Raw genomic sequence first — 15633 nt, 5'->3', positions numbered from 1 at the left:
GAAAGACTTACTTGAAAGATCGTCAGCCAACTCCAAATGTATGGCCTTCGTTGAGAAGCAAACAAATATAGCAATCCAAGCCTTCTTAGCAGCTACACGCCTCAAACCACTGCGAATATATATTGTAGTGATAAGTGACAACACTGTCCACCTACTCGTGCCGCCGAAGCGACGTCTAGTATTAGTATTAGTATTAGTCTTTTGGTGTGTGTTGCCGTGCGTGTGTCTGTCACGCACTGCACACGCTCACGGGCACTGTCTTGTCGTTCTTAAGTTATTACTTGTTATTAAAGTTTCGAGTTATTATTATATTAGTTGAGTCTCGTGTTTTGTGTCGCCTAACTACTTCGATTCCTGACATCCACACGAGCTCCTACAGTTCAGAAGTGCAATTCTATCCAGCAGCCCTCAAGAAATATTGTGTATTGACATAATCGTGGAATTAGTCGTTGTGTAGTTCTGGGTTGTAGCGCATATTTTGTTTTGCGTAACTTAATTAGTTCATTCAAGATGGCCGACGGTCAAACGGGTCAGGATGATGTCGGTAACCACGAGGGTTGGTCATCTAGCCGTTTACGAAGCGGGTCGCAGGCTTCAGTGCAGCCACCAGTACAGTCTACGGAGCAGCTAAATACGCAGCCAACAACAAGCATGTTACCACAAAGTTTTAACCAACCGTCCGGGAGTGTAACCACCGCCAGTGATAGTGGAATGCAAAATGCATTGTCAGCGCTGATAGAGCAGAACCGATTGTTGTTATCGCGGATATTACGTAATGAAGACAATAACAACATAAACAACGATAACATACAAGCGCGGTCAACCTCCAACAACGGCTATTACGTCATGCCAGATTTTAATAATTCGATTAATATTTTTTCTGTTCGTGAATCCAATACAGATGCGAGAGCATGGTTGAAATCAGTCGAAGGTGTGGCAAAATTGCATAATTGGCCAGACAGTTTTAAATTAGAAATAGTACGTACAAAATTGGATGGTCCGTCCCAAAATTGGTACATTGGTCGTACATTTTCAAGTTGGGGAAGTTTTGTCGGCCAGTTTAATATACATTTGTGGGAAACGAGTCGTGCACAATTGATCGTATAAGAATTATGTCAAACCGTGTTCAGCCAAGGGCGAGTGCGTCATAGAATATTTTCACCACAAAGCGCGCCTCTGCCGTGAAATTTCGTTACCATTTAACGAGACTAAACAACAGATAGTTGAAGGTGTTTATTCTCACGATTTATGTAACTATTTGATAGCGCGCACACATTTAAGTGAAGACGAATTATTGGCTGATATAAATTCTTACAATAATCTGAGAAATGCCAGGACCAGTCGAATTCGATCGACCGAACCTGTGAAGACAACACAAAGTCATACCGGCAATCGAAAAGCCAGTTCTGACAATCGCGATAAAGATCGAAATACGGTACAACGTTCCACTATTGATTCAAGAAGTAAGCCAACAAGGGATATGTCGAATGTCACGTGTTATAGCTGTGGAAAAATCGGGCATCTGGCGTCTTCGTGTCCAACGAGAACCTGTCATAGCTGTAAATCAACGGGTCATTCAGCGCGGTACTGTCCAGGTCGCCAAGGTGAGCGTCAAGACAACAACGGTGGTGAGCATGTTTCTGTTTTAGAACGGTCCCCCACACCTATTGTACCCCCATATATGTTAGATGTTAGCATTAAGTTCCCCAATGGTGAGTCTATCGATGCACAAGCTTTAGTAGATACGGGTAGCCCGGTTAGTCTTATTAAATCGACAGTTGTCCCATTCGTGTCTGGGGTCATGCCTCCAAAATCGGATTTAGTAGGTATTAATGGTTCTAAATTAAACATTGTAGATCAATTTGATGCGGATATTTTCCATGCCGACCTTGATGCCCCGATTAATATATGTTTTCACGTGGTGCCTAGCAATGCCATGAGGAATGATTGCCTATTGGGTCGTAATTTTTTATCTCACCCTAGAGTAAATTTGAATGTGTCGGATGGTCGTTTTGAAGTAAGCTTTAAAAAAATTGATAATATACCATTTGCTGAAATTTTATCTGTTAATTACACTGATCATAATAGCGATGATGCTGACATTAGTTTGAATATTGAGGATACTCTGTCGGATGATATTAAAACTAAAATTAAAAAAATATATGACGAGTCCTATGTTAACCACGAAAGTGTCATTAGTACGACTGACAATTATCGTCCAGAAATACGCATTATACTAAAAAATGACAAACAGTTTTATTTTCGCCCCCGGCGCTTGTGTTTTTTTGAAAAAGACTGTCTACAAAAAATGTTAGATGATATTTTGAATAAAGGTATTATTATTATTATTATTTTTTATTATTATGGGTCCAGCAAAATCTACACCTGTGACAGTGAAAGGTCTAGTACACTGAACTCGGTCTCTTGGGAGTGGTGCCATAATTGGATGATTGAAACGTGGACGTGCCTTTGTACATTTGACACAATGCCATACCACTGATCTCGCGGTTACTCGACCTAGCAGTGGCCAGTAAAGACGTCTAACTTCAGATAACATGAGCTGAGGTCCTCCATGAAGTAGCTCGAGATGGTATGCTTCAAATATTAGCCTGGTTATTTTATGACTAGCAGGCAATACTATAGGGTGTTTTTGTCCATCGGCTATGTCTGAATTCTCGAGTCTTCCACCAACAAGTATTAACCCATCGCGCAGGAAGGGATTCAAACTACGCAACTTACTATTTCTTGGTACTTCTTGTCCCCTTTCTAGTGACGAGATCTCTTTACTGAAACACTCAGCTTGGACCATTCTTAAAATTGATTTCCTCGCTTCGTCCGAATCTGATATTGTTAGGGATTGAGGCCCATTGATTTTCTTACGCATGTACTTCGAATAGACCATTAACCAAGCAACTCCTCGTAGCATACAATTCCATTCAAAGTAGTGTTCTAATATACTATTCAACGGTTTGATCACTAATAGCAGTAGCTTCACTTTGCGTACTTCGGGTAGCTCATCATCATGGGTTATCGGATTCAAGATCCAATCCTTCTCATCACTTTCCAACCAGGTAGGTCCGTTCCACCACAATCTTGCCGTTAATAGTTCCCGTGGTCTTAAACCTCTTGAAGGGATATCTGCTGGATTTTCCTACGTGCCTATATGGTTCCACTGGCTGACCTCTGTAATATCCATAATTTGAGCTACTCGATTGGCAACATAGATTTTTAGCCGGCTGCTTTGGCTATTCAACCACCCTAAAACTATAGTTGAATCCATCCATAGTTTGAACTGATGAATATTGATTTGCCATGAATCAGCGACCCGTTGAGTCAATTCAGTTAATAACAAGGCACCATTCAATTCAAGTCGTGGTATTGTATTTTCTTTTAACGGGGCCACTCGAGGTTTTGCACAAAGAAGTCTGGAATGCCATTTTCCATCGCTGCTCTGAGAACGAATGTAGATACAGGCCGCATACGCTTCTTCGGATGCGTCACAAAACCCGTGTACATCTATGATATCAGTTCGTTCAGGTATGGCCTTTCTGGGAATGGATAAATATTTCAGTCGCTCCAGATCTTCGTAAAATTTACCCCATCTTTCCTGTATGTTTAACGGAAGCCTTGCATCCCAATCTATCTTCATGGACCAGAGCTGTTGTAGAAATATTATTCCCTTCACTAGAACCGGTGACAGGAAACCGAGTGGATCAAAAATTCTGTTTAGGTCTGAGAGTATAGCTCTTTTTGTCAATGTACCTTCCATGGATCTTGATACGATTTCAAATTGAAATAGGTCGGCAATTGGTTTCCACTGCAGTCCCAATGACTTGACAGCAGTCATCCTCGGTGTCGGCTCCCGTCATTAAATCATCCATATAGAAATCTTCGGCAATCACTTTTGAAGCGCACGGAAATTGCTTTTTGACACTTTTCGCGAGTTCTATTAGACAATAGGTAGATAGAAATGAAGCAGGAGTCATTCCGTATGTTACTGTAGTGAGTTGATATGAACGAAGTAATTCCTTAGGACTGGATCTCCAAAAAATTCTTTGTAAGTCCCAGTCTTCTCTTGCGATTTTGATTTGCCGAAACATTTTCTCTATATCGGAAGTTAAGACAAATTGATGCTTACGGAAGCGAACAAGTATAGAAAATAAATCTTGCTGAACAGTAGGACCGCATTTCAGAACGTCGTTAAGAGAGACACCAGATGCGCTCTTGGCGGAAGCATCGAAAACCACTCGAACCTTTGTCGTTAAACTTGATGCCTTTATTACTGAATGGTGCGGCAGATAGAAGTGATTCTGCGTTTGAACTGAATTTTCCAGTACTTCAACCATATGCCCCATCTTAATATATTCATTCATAAATCGTTCTTCAGGTGTTCGTCATGCTGCAATCTTTTCTCTACATTTAAGAATCGTGCGATCGCCATAGGTAAGGTTTCGCCTATTTCACTGATTGTCTCCTTGATGGGAAGTCGTACAACAAAACGCCCTTCCTCATCACGTATTGTGTGTTGCTTAAAATGTTGCACTGTTTCTAGCTCTTCTTGATTTCTCTTATTCGCCCTTGATGTTCGACCATAGCTTGTATCCTCAACGATTCCGAGAACCTTCCAATCCTCCTCTATCGTCTGTCCAATTGACAAAAGTGTTGGTGTTTGGCGTTTAGGCAGTTCTCCCGTTACAAGCCATCCAAAGTTACTCTCATAAAGCGTGACTGAACCTATATTCAATGGTATTTTTGTTGTTCCCAAAATGTCGAAGAACGAGCCACCTCCAATAAGTAGGTCAACACTTTGAGGACGGTGAAAGTCTGGATCAGCCAAGTTTGAAGACACAGTACCTGGTATTTTTCATCCATCTGCAGGCTCTGGACAGGACGCTAGATTCCCCACGATATTAGGCAATACATAACAAGAAATCTTGATACTAAAATCACTAGTTCTGGATTCGATTTTTAACTCACTGCACGACCTTGCCTTTAAACGATTGTCTCCAATACCACTTATTGGCAATGAAGACTTCTTACATGCTAGCTGCAGTAAGTTTGCATAACTCTTTGAAACGAAGTTGACTTGAGAGCCACTATCCAAGCTGGCTCTGCACTGTCGATGTCCACCATTTTTGTCCTGAACCATGACTAATGCTGTAGCAAGAAATACGTGTGAATTTTCTGCGGTGGTATTCACTGGTACTGGTGCAGATACTACGACTCCGGAGGGTAGATAGCTGCTGACTTATATCAGGTTGCTTATTTTCAAGCTGCTCCTTCTCTGGTATTTGTTGCTGCCTTTCTTGATGTAATAACGAATGATGTTTGCGGTTGCACGTCCGAAAACTATAAGTGGATCTGCAAACATTTGCCATATGCCCAGGAGTCAAACAGTTGAAACACATTCGTTTTTCCTGAACAAATGAGAGACGTGTGTTTATAGTAGCGGCCTTGAACTTCTCGTAGTGATACAATTTATGAGCATCAGTGCAGTATTTACAGGATACTGTATTGGATGATGCCACTAAAGATCGCTTTGTCTCAGGAAATACATTTTTGGCATTGCTCTTTTTTGCTGTTTCACCGGCCAATGTAGTTCTGATATCTCTTATTGGTCCAGAAGTTGCTTCGGAAGACTCGAAAGCTATACATCGACTGGCTAAAAAATTGCTCAAGGTCACAATACTTAGGAAGTTGAGTGTTGTGTTGTCTTAGTTGCCAGCCATGACTAGTAGCAGAATCCAAACGACTGACGATTATCGTTACTAGCCACGCATCCCAGTGCTCCGTTGGCTGATCAAGCGCCTTTAAAGCTGCAACATGGGTGCTTACATGGGCATGTAGAGCTTGCAGGTCTTTAGCCCTCGGCTGTTCTACATATGGAGATTCCAGGAGAGATCGAATATGTGACTGAATGACAAGACTGCGATTATCATACCGTTGTTTCAGGCGTTCTATTGCCACCTCATAATTTGTATCTGTCATTGGAACCGACTTGATAAGGTCTAACGCCTGGCCACTAACACTTGACCGTAAATAGTAGAATTTTTGAGCTGGTGTAAATCCACCATCATCGTGTATCATTGCACGAAAACAATCGAAAAAAGACTCCCAATCTTGGATATCACCGGCAAATACTGGTAGCGTAATGATAGGCAATTAAGCACGACTGTGGCCTGCTGACGTATTGAAAGTTGAGATGTGAGAACTGCTGTTGTTAATCTTCCTAGCATTCACTATTTCCTGAATTCGAGAACGGATACTAAAATAGTCAAATTCGAACTTATTACGCTCCTCTTCTTCCTTTTCGCAATCATCAACAGCAATCAATTCCAACTGTGTCTGTATGTCGTCAAACTTTTGATTTAGGCGTGGCAACTCTTCTTGATGAAATTCCAATAGCGATATAGCGTCAGTTGTTGGATCGAATTCCTCAAGAAAGTTTTTTCATACGCGTTAGCGACGCCTTAATAATACCACGCTTTTTACTAAGCTCCTTAACCTGAGCTTGCATAATTTCATCTAACCCCATTATAAATGATTATTTTTTTTAAAATCATTATTATAGAAATTACAAGTATAATTGATAATAATAATAAAATTCGATTGCAACTGATGTAACGTAGATCCGATAACTAAACAAAATAATTAAAACAAACTAGTGCAAGTTCGACTCTAAAACTCACAAATAATAAAACACAACAAGAATAATAGCAAAAGATCACGTCGAGGTCACCAAAATGTACGGGCCGGGAGCGTATAGTAATAATACGCGCACTCGGTCACCAATTTATATTGTGCCCCACTAACACCTAGGTCTTAAAAGTGTGGAGAAGTAGCTGGGTGTGTAATGGGGTAATAGCTCAAACAATAGTGGTCGGGATTGCCGGGCAAATACTGTTGAGCTATGTAGTGCGTGTTGTGTTAAATGTGTATTTGTGTATTTGTGTGTATATATGTGGTGTGTTTACAATAATTAAAAAATCACAAGAAGGTAACTAAGTTGAAATAATGGTAACAAAAATGATTTGAATGGTAATAAAATATAATATAATGAATAACACAGCCCTTATGACCAAACAGAATAAACAATATTAATTAATATATATATATATATATGATATATAAGTAAATGTCTCTTATAGGCGAATACAAACAATATTAAATATATATAAGTACGTCTCTTATAGACGAATAAAATTACAATATTAATATGTTAGGATATGGCCCTTTTGGCCCAACAAAGTATAATTAATAACGTATGGCCCTTCTGGCACAATAATAAATATAATAATAATGTATGGCCCTTCTGGCACAACAATAAATACGATATGTAGCCCTTCTGGCTCAATAATAATAATAATAACAAAAATAACAATAATAACTCACAGTTTTGTGGAGCTCAGACTGGCCAGCTGGTCCTACATCTAGTAATAATAATTAACGATAAAAATATAATACAAAAGGATATCACGGTGACACGGTTGACAACCCACGAGTATTGCACAGCAAAGTATAATATATGTATATGCAACATATATATATATATGTGATTTTAGGTACACGTAAAAAAAAAACAATATAAAAATAAAATAAATTAGACTTAGCCCTTATGGCTCACAAATAATAAATATAAATCACACTTAAGCACTTTTTGCTAATAAGTAATAATCACATACAAAAAACTGTTTAATACTTCAATATAATGAATAATAATATGGTCCTAACTCTACGGCTTACGGTACAGAACAACAATATAATCGGCGGCAGTGCTAATATATTCCAGCAGACGCACGGCGGCGGCGTACGATAACGCGGTGTAATCTACATATTATATAACTCACACGATACATCTACAAATTCAATAACGACTAAAACAAAAATAAACAATACGAATAGTGATATGTGTGAGACCAGCTGTTCTTCCCGTGACCGATTTTTCTTAATTACCTAATCTATAATATTTAAACTGTTGCGGCGGCAACATTCTCCCCCCGTTGAAAATCCTGGTTTTCAACTGAGCTGTTGTCCTTTTCAGTCGGTAGTCGACATAATTTGATTACTGGCCGACGCATGAGCGTTCCGTTTGCTGTTCTTATGGTGACAACCCGGACTACACCATCAGAGCCAGGATGCAATTCCATAACCAATCCTAACTTCCATCTGGCTGGAGGCATACAATCATCTTTGATAATAACGACATCGTTCTTTGCTAGCTGTGCGCTCTTGCTTGTCCACTTGCCACGAATTTGAGTCTGTGGTAGATACTCTCTCAACCACCGCTTCCAAAAGGTCTGCATCAAATTTTGCACTAGTTGCCATCTACGTAGACCATTGGGCTTTTCCTTAGATATGTCTGGTTCATCTGGGAACAACATAGCTCCTCCAATCAAGAAGTGAGATGGAGTAAGGACTGCCAAGTCAGAAGGATCACTATTTAGTGGAGTCATCGGTCTGGAATTGAGACAAGCCTCGATTTGGCACAAGAGAGTTCGCATTTCTGTATTCGTAAGCTTGTGATCAGATATAACTCTCTTCATGTGGTGTTTCATACTCTTCACGGCACTCTCCCATATACCACCAAAATGTAGAGCAGAAGGCGGGTTGAAATGCCACTCAATACCTTCTTTCTCAAGATCAACACTGGCTTTTTTCATCATTGAAATTAACTCCTTTTGAGCCCCAACAAAGTTTGTGCTATTGTCACTAAAAACCTTAGCACATTTTCCTCTTCTAGCCATAAAACAACGAAATGTCGCCATGAAAGACTTACTTGAAAGATCGTCAGCCAACTCCAAATGTATGGCCTTCGTTGAGAAGCAAACAAATATAGCAATCCAAGCCTTCTTAGCAGCTACACGCCTCAAACCACTGCGAATATATATTGTAGTGATAAGTGACAACACTGTCCACCTACTCGTGCCGCCGAAGCGACGTCTAGTATTAGTATTAGTATTAGTCTTTTGGTGTGTGTTGCCGTGCGTGTGTCTGTCACGCACTGCACACGCTCACGGGCACTGTCTTGTCGTTCTTAAGTTATTACTTGTTATTAAAGTTTCGAGTTATTATTATATTAGTTGAGTCTCGTGTTTTGTGTCGCCTAACTACTTCGATTCCTGACATCCACACGAGCTCCTACAGTTCAGAAGTGCAATTCTATCCAGCAGCCCTCAAGAAATATTGTGTATTGACATAATCGTGGAATTAGTCGTTGTGTAGTTCTGGGTTGTAGCGCATATTTTGTTTTGCGTAACTTAATTAGTTCATTCAAGATGGCCGACGGTCAAACGGGTCAGGATGATGTCGGTAACCACGAGGGTTGGTCATCTAGCCGTTTACGAAGCGGGTCGCAGGCTTCAGTGCAGCCACCAGTACAGTCTACGGAGCAGCTAAATACGCAGCCAACAACAAGCATGTTACCACAAAGTTTTAACCAACCGTCCGGGAGTGTAACCACCGCCAGTGATAGTGGAATGCAAAATGCATTGTCAGCGCTGATAGAGCAGAACCGATTGTTGTTATCGCGGATATTACGTAATGAAGACAATAACAACATAAACAACGATAACATACAAGCGCGGTCAACCTCCAACAACGGCTATTACGTCATGCCAGATTTTAATAATTCGATTAATATTTTTTCTGTTCGTGAATCCAATACAGATGCGAGAGCATGGTTGAAATCAGTCGAAGGTGTGGCAAAATTGCATAATTGGCCAGACAGTTTTAAATTAGAAATAGTACGTACAAAATTGGATGGTCCGTCCCAAAATTGGTACATTGGTCGTACATTTTCAAGTTGGGGAAGTTTTGTCGGCCAGTTTAATATACATTTGTGGGAAACGAGTCGTGCACAATTGATCGTATAAGAATTATGTCAAACCGTGTTCAGCCAAGGGCGAGTGCGTCATAGAATATTTTCACCACAAAGCGCGCCTCTGCCGTGAAATTTCGTTACCATTTAACGAGACTAAACAACAGATAGTTGAAGGTGTTTATTCTCACGATTTATGTAACTATTTGATAGCGCGCACACATTTAAGTGAAGACGAATTATTGGCTGATATAAATTCTTACAATAATCTGAGAAATGCCAGGACCAGTCGAATTCGATCGACCGAACCTGTGAAGACAACACAAAGTCATACCGGCAATCGAAAAGCCAGTTCTGACAATCGCGATAAAGATCGAAATACGGTACAACGTTCCACTATTGATTCAAGAAGTAAGCCAACAAGGGATATGTCGAATGTCACGTGTTATAGCTGTGGAAAAATCGGGCATCTGGCGTCTTCGTGTCCAACGAGAACCTGTCATAGCTGTAAATCAACGGGTCATTCAGCGCGGTACTGTCCAGGTCGCCAAGGTGAGCGTCAAGACAACAACGGTGGTGAGCATGTTTCTGTTTTAGAACGGTCCCCCACACCTATTGTACCCCCATATATGTTAGATGTTAGCATTAAGTTCCCCAATGGTGAGTCTATCGATGCACAAGCTTTAGTAGATACGGGTAGCCCGGTTAGTCTTATTAAATCGACAGTTGTCCCATTCGTGTCTGGGGTCATGCCTCCAAAATCGGATTTAGTAGGTATTAATGGTTCTAAATTAAACATTGTAGATCAATTTGATGCGGATATTTTCCATGCCGACCTTGATGCCCCGATTAATATATGTTTTCACGTGGTGCCTAGCAATGCCATGAGGAATGATTGCCTATTGGGTCGTAATTTTTTATCTCACCCTAGAGTAAATTTGAATGTGTCGGATGGTCGTTTTGAAGTAAGCTTTAAAAAAATTGATAATATACCATTTGCTGAAATTTTATCTGTTAATTACACTGATCATAATAGCGATGATGCTGACATTAGTTTGAATATTGAGGATACTCTGTCGGATGATATTAAAACTAAAATTAAAAAAATATATGACGAGTCCTATGTTAACCACGAAAGTGTCATTAGTACGACTGACAATTATCGTCCAGAAATACGCATTATACTAAAAAATGACAAACAGTTTTATTTTCGCCCCCGGCGCTTGTGTTTTTTTGAAAAAGACTGTCTACAAAAAATGTTAGATGATATTTTGAATAAAGGTATTATTATTATTATTATTTTTTATTATTATGGGTCCAGCAAAATCTACACCTGTGACAGTGAAAGGTCTAGTACACTGAACTCGGTCTCTTGGGAGTGGTGCCATAATTGGATGATTGAAACGTGGACGTGCCTTTGTACATTTGACACAATGCCATACCACTGATCTCGCGGTTACTCGACCTAGCAGTGGCCAGTAAAGACGTCTAACTTCAGATAACATGAGCTGAGGTCCTCCATGAAGTAGCTCGAGATGGTATGCTTCAAATATTAGCCTGGTTATTTTATGACTAGCAGGCAATACTATAGGGTGTTTTTGTCCATCGGCTATGTCTGAATTCTCGAGTCTTCCACCAACAAGTATTAACCCATCGCGCAGGAAGGGATTCAAACTACGCAACTTACTATTTCTTGGTACTTCTTGTCCCCTTTCTAGTGACGAGATCTCTTTACTGAAACACTCAGCTTGGACCATTCTTAAAATTGATTTCCTCGCTTCGTCCGAATCTGATATTGTTAGGGATTGAGGCCCATTGATTTTCTTACGCATGTACTTCGAATAGACCATTAACCAAGCAACTCCTCGTAGCATACAATTCCATTCAAAGTAGTGTTCTAATATACTATTCAACGGTTTGATCACTAATAGCAGTAGCTTCACTTTGCGTACTTCGGGTAGCTCATCATCATGGGTTATCGGATTCAAGATCCAATCCTTCTCATCACTTTCCAACCAGGTAGGTCCGTTCCACCACAATCTTGCCGTTAATAGTTCCCGTGGTCTTAAACCTCTTGAAGGGATATCTGCTGGATTTTCCTACGTGCCTATATGGTTCCACTGGCTGACCTCTGTAATATCCATAATTTGAGCTACTCGATTGGCAACATAGATTTTTAGCCGGCTGCTTTGGCTATTCAACCACCCTAAAACTATAGTTGAATCCATCCATAGTTTGAACTGATGAATATTGATTTGCCATGAATCAGCGACCCGTTGAGTCAATTCAGTTAATAACAAGGCACCATTCAATTCAAGTCGTGGTATTGTATTTTCTTTTAACGGGGCCACTCGAGGTTTTGCACAAAGAAGTCTGGAATGCCATTTTCCATCGCTGCTCTGAGAACGAATGTAGATACAGGCCGCATACGCTTCTTCGGATGCGTCACAAAACCCGTGTACATCTATGATATCAGTTCGTTCAGGTATGGCCTTTCTGGGAATGGATAAATATTTCAGTCGCTCCAGATCTTCGTAAAATTTACCCCATCTTTCCTGTATGTTTAACGGAAGCCTTGCATCCCAATCTATCTTCATGGACCAGAGCTGTTGTAGAAATATTATTCCCTTCACTAGAACCGGTGACAGGAAACCGAGTGGATCAAAAATTCTGTTTAGGTCTGAGAGTATAGCTCTTTTTGTCAATGTACCTTCCATGGATCTTGATACGATTTCAAATTGAAATAGGTCGGCAATTGGTTTCCACTGCAGTCCCAATGACTTGACAGCAGTCATCCTCGGTGTCGGCTCCCGTCATTAAATCATCCATATAGAAATCTTCGGCAATCACTTTTGAAGCGCACGGAAATTGCTTTTTGACACTTTTCGCGAGTTCTATTAGACAATAGGTAGATAGAAATGAAGCAGGAGTCATTCCGTATGTTACTGTAGTGAGTTGATATGAACGAAGTAATTCCTTAGGACTGGATCTCCAAAAAATTCTTTGTAAGTCCCAGTCTTCTCTTGCGATTTTGATTTGCCGAAACATTTTCTCTATATCGGAAGTTAAGACAAATTGATGCTTACGGAAGCGAACAAGTATAGAAAATAAATCTTGCTGAACAGTAGGACCGCATTTCAGAACGTCGTTAAGAGAGACACCAGATGCGCTCTTGGCGGAAGCATCGAAAACCACTCGAACCTTTGTCGTTAAACTTGATGCCTTTATTACTGAATGGTGCGGCAGATAGAAGTGATTCTGCGTTTGAACTGAATTTTCCAGTACTTCAACCATATGCCCCATCTTAATATATTCATTCATAAATCGTTCTTCAGGTGTTCGTCATGCTGCAATCTTTTCTCTACATTTAAGAATCGTGCGATCGCCATAGGTAAGGTTTCGCCTATTTCACTGATTGTCTCCTTGATGGGAAGTCGTACAACAAAACGCCCTTCCTCATCACGTATTGTGTGTTGCTTAAAATGTTGCACTGTTTCTAGCTCTTCTTGATTTCTCTTATTCGCCCTTGATGTTCGACCATAGCTTGTATCCTCAACGATTCCGAGAACCTTCCAATCCTCCTCTATCGTCTGTCCAATTGACAAAAGTGTTGGTGTTTGGCGTTTAGGCAGTTCTCCCGTTACAAGCCATCCAAAGTTACTCTCATAAAGCGTGACTGAACCTATATTCAATGGTATTTTTGTTGTTCCCAAAATGTCGAAGAACGAGCCACCTCCAATAAGTAGGTCAACACTTTGAGGACGGTGAAAGTCTGGATCAGCCAAGTTTGAAGACACAGTACCTGGTATTTTTCATCCATCTGCAGGCTCTGGACAGGACGCTAGATTCCCCACGATATTAGGCAATACATAACAAGAAATCTTGATACTAAAATCACTAGTTCTGGATTCGATTTTTAACTCACTGCACGACCTTGCCTTTAAACGATTGTCTCCAATACCACTTATTGGCAATGAAGACTTCTTACATGCTAGCTGCAGTAAGTTTGCATAACTCTTTGAAACGAAGTTGACTTGAGAGCCACTATCCAAGCTGGCTCTGCACTGTCGATGTCCACCATTTTTGTCCTGAACCATGACTAATGCTGTAGCAAGAAATACGTGTGAATTTTCTGCGGTGGTATTCACTGGTACTGGTGCAGATACTACGACTCCGGAGGTAGATAGCTGCTGACTTATATCAGGTTGCTTATTTTCAAGCTGCTCCTTCTCTGGTATTTGTTGCTGCCTTTCTTGATGTAATAACGAATGATGTTTGCGGTTGCACGTCCGAAAACTATAAGTGGATCTGCAAACATTTGCCATATGCCCAGGAGTCAAACAGTTGAAACACATTCGTTTTTCCTGAACAAATGAGAGACGTGTGTTTATAGTAGCGGCCTTGAACTTCTCGTAGTGATACAATTTATGAGCATCAGTGCAGTATTTACAGGATACTGTATTGGATGATGCCACTAAAGATCGCTTTGTCTCAGGAAATACATTTTTGGCATTGCTCTTTTTTGCTGTTTCACCGGCCAATGTAGTTCTGATATCTCTTATTGGTCCAGAAGTTGCTTCGGAAGACTCGAAAGCTATACATCGACTGGCTAAAAAATTGCTCAAGGTCACAATACTTAGGAAGTTGAGTGTTGTGTTGTCTTAGTTGCCAGCCATGACTAGTAGCAGAATCCAAACGACTGACGATTATCGTTACTAGCCACGCATCCCAGTGCTCCGTTGGCTGATCAAGCGCCTTTAAAGCTGCAACATGGGTGCTTACATGGGCATGTAGAGCTTGCAGGTCTTTAGCCCTCGGCTGTTCTACATATGGAGATTCCAGGAGAGATCGAATATGTGACTGAATGACAAGACTGCGATTATCATACCGTTGTTTCAGGCGTTCTATTGCCACCTCATAATTTGTATCTGTCATTGGAACCGACTTGATAAGGTCTAACGCCTGGCCACTAACACTTGACCGTAAATAGTAGAATTTTTGAGCTGGTGTAAATCCACCATCATCGTGTATCATTGCACGAAAACAATCGAAAAAAGACTCCCAATCTTGGATATCACCGGCAAATACTGGTAGCGTAATGATAGGCAATTAAGCACGACTGTGGCCTGCTGACGTATTGAAAGTTGAGATGTGAGAACTGCTGTTGTTAATCTTCCTAGCATTCACTATTTCCTGAATTCGAGAACGGATACTAAAATAGTCAAATTCGAACTTATTACGCTCCTCTTCTTCCTTTTCGCAATCATCAACAGCAATCAATTCCAACTGTGTCTGTATGTCGTCAAACTTTTGATTTAGGCGTGGCAACTCTTCTTGATGAAATTCCAATAGCGATATAGCGTCAGTTGTTGGATCGAATTCCTCAAGAAAGTTTTTCATACGCGTTAGCGACGCCTTAATAATACCACGCTTTTTACTAAGCTCCTTAACCTGAGCTTGCATAATTTCATCTAACCCCATTATAAATGATTATTTTTTTTAAAATCATTATTATAGAAATTACAAGTATAATTGATAATAATAATAAAATTCGATTGCAACTGATGTAACGTAGATCCGATAACTAAACAAAATAATTAAAACAAACTAGTGCAAGTTCGACTCTAAAACTCACAAATAATAAAACACAACAAGAATAATAGCAAAAGATCACGTCGAGGTCACCAAAATGTACGGGCCGGGAGCGTATAGTAATAATACGCGCACTCGGTCACCAATTTATATTGTGCCCCACTAACACCTAGGTCTTAAAAGTGTGGAGAAGTAGCTGGGTGTGTAATGGGGTAATAGCTCAA

The 15633-nt window shown here is 40.4% G+C and overlaps 4 protein-coding genes across 4 annotated transcripts; all 4 read right to left on the bottom strand.

Moving 5' to 3' along the window:
* Positions 1-3785: 3785 nt before the first annotated feature.
* Positions 3786-4355, bottom strand: LOC132952016 (uncharacterized). The gene has a single exon (XM_061024166.1). The coding sequence runs from the start codon at positions 4353-4355 to the stop codon at positions 3786-3788; it is 570 nt and encodes a 189-aa protein (XP_060880149.1).
* Positions 4356-4369: 14 nt separating this feature from the next.
* LOC132951937 (uncharacterized) lies at positions 4370-6087 on the bottom strand. The gene is made up of 4 exons (XM_061024048.1): positions 5727-6087; positions 5249-5662; positions 4978-5157; positions 4370-4824 (listed from the first exon to the last, which is right to left on the bottom strand). Exons 1-4 carry the CDS (start codon positions 6085-6087, stop codon positions 4370-4372), a joined length of 1410 nt encoding a protein of 469 aa, XP_060880031.1.
* Positions 6088-12550: 6463 nt separating this feature from the next.
* LOC132951867 (uncharacterized) lies at positions 12551-13120 on the bottom strand. The gene has a single exon (XM_061023926.1). The coding sequence runs from the start codon at positions 13118-13120 to the stop codon at positions 12551-12553; it is 570 nt and encodes a 189-aa protein (XP_060879909.1).
* Positions 13121-13134: 14 nt separating this feature from the next.
* Positions 13135-14851, bottom strand: LOC132951799 (uncharacterized). Its single transcript, XM_061023807.1, has 3 exons — positions 14491-14851; positions 13743-14426; positions 13135-13589 (listed from the first exon to the last, which is right to left on the bottom strand). The coding sequence occupies exons 1-3, from the start codon at positions 14849-14851 to the stop codon at positions 13135-13137; spliced, it is 1500 nt and encodes a 499-aa protein (XP_060879790.1).
* Positions 14852-15633: the final 782 nt, after the last annotated feature.

The sequence above is a fragment of the Metopolophium dirhodum genome, chromosome 1, assembly GCF_019925205.1.
Source record: "Metopolophium dirhodum isolate CAU chromosome 1, ASM1992520v1, whole genome shotgun sequence".
Lineage (NCBI taxonomy): Eukaryota > Metazoa > Arthropoda > Insecta > Hemiptera > Aphididae > Metopolophium > Metopolophium dirhodum.
The sequence above is the reverse complement of the archived record's forward strand: the minus strand, read 5'-3'. Positions and strand labels throughout refer to the sequence as shown.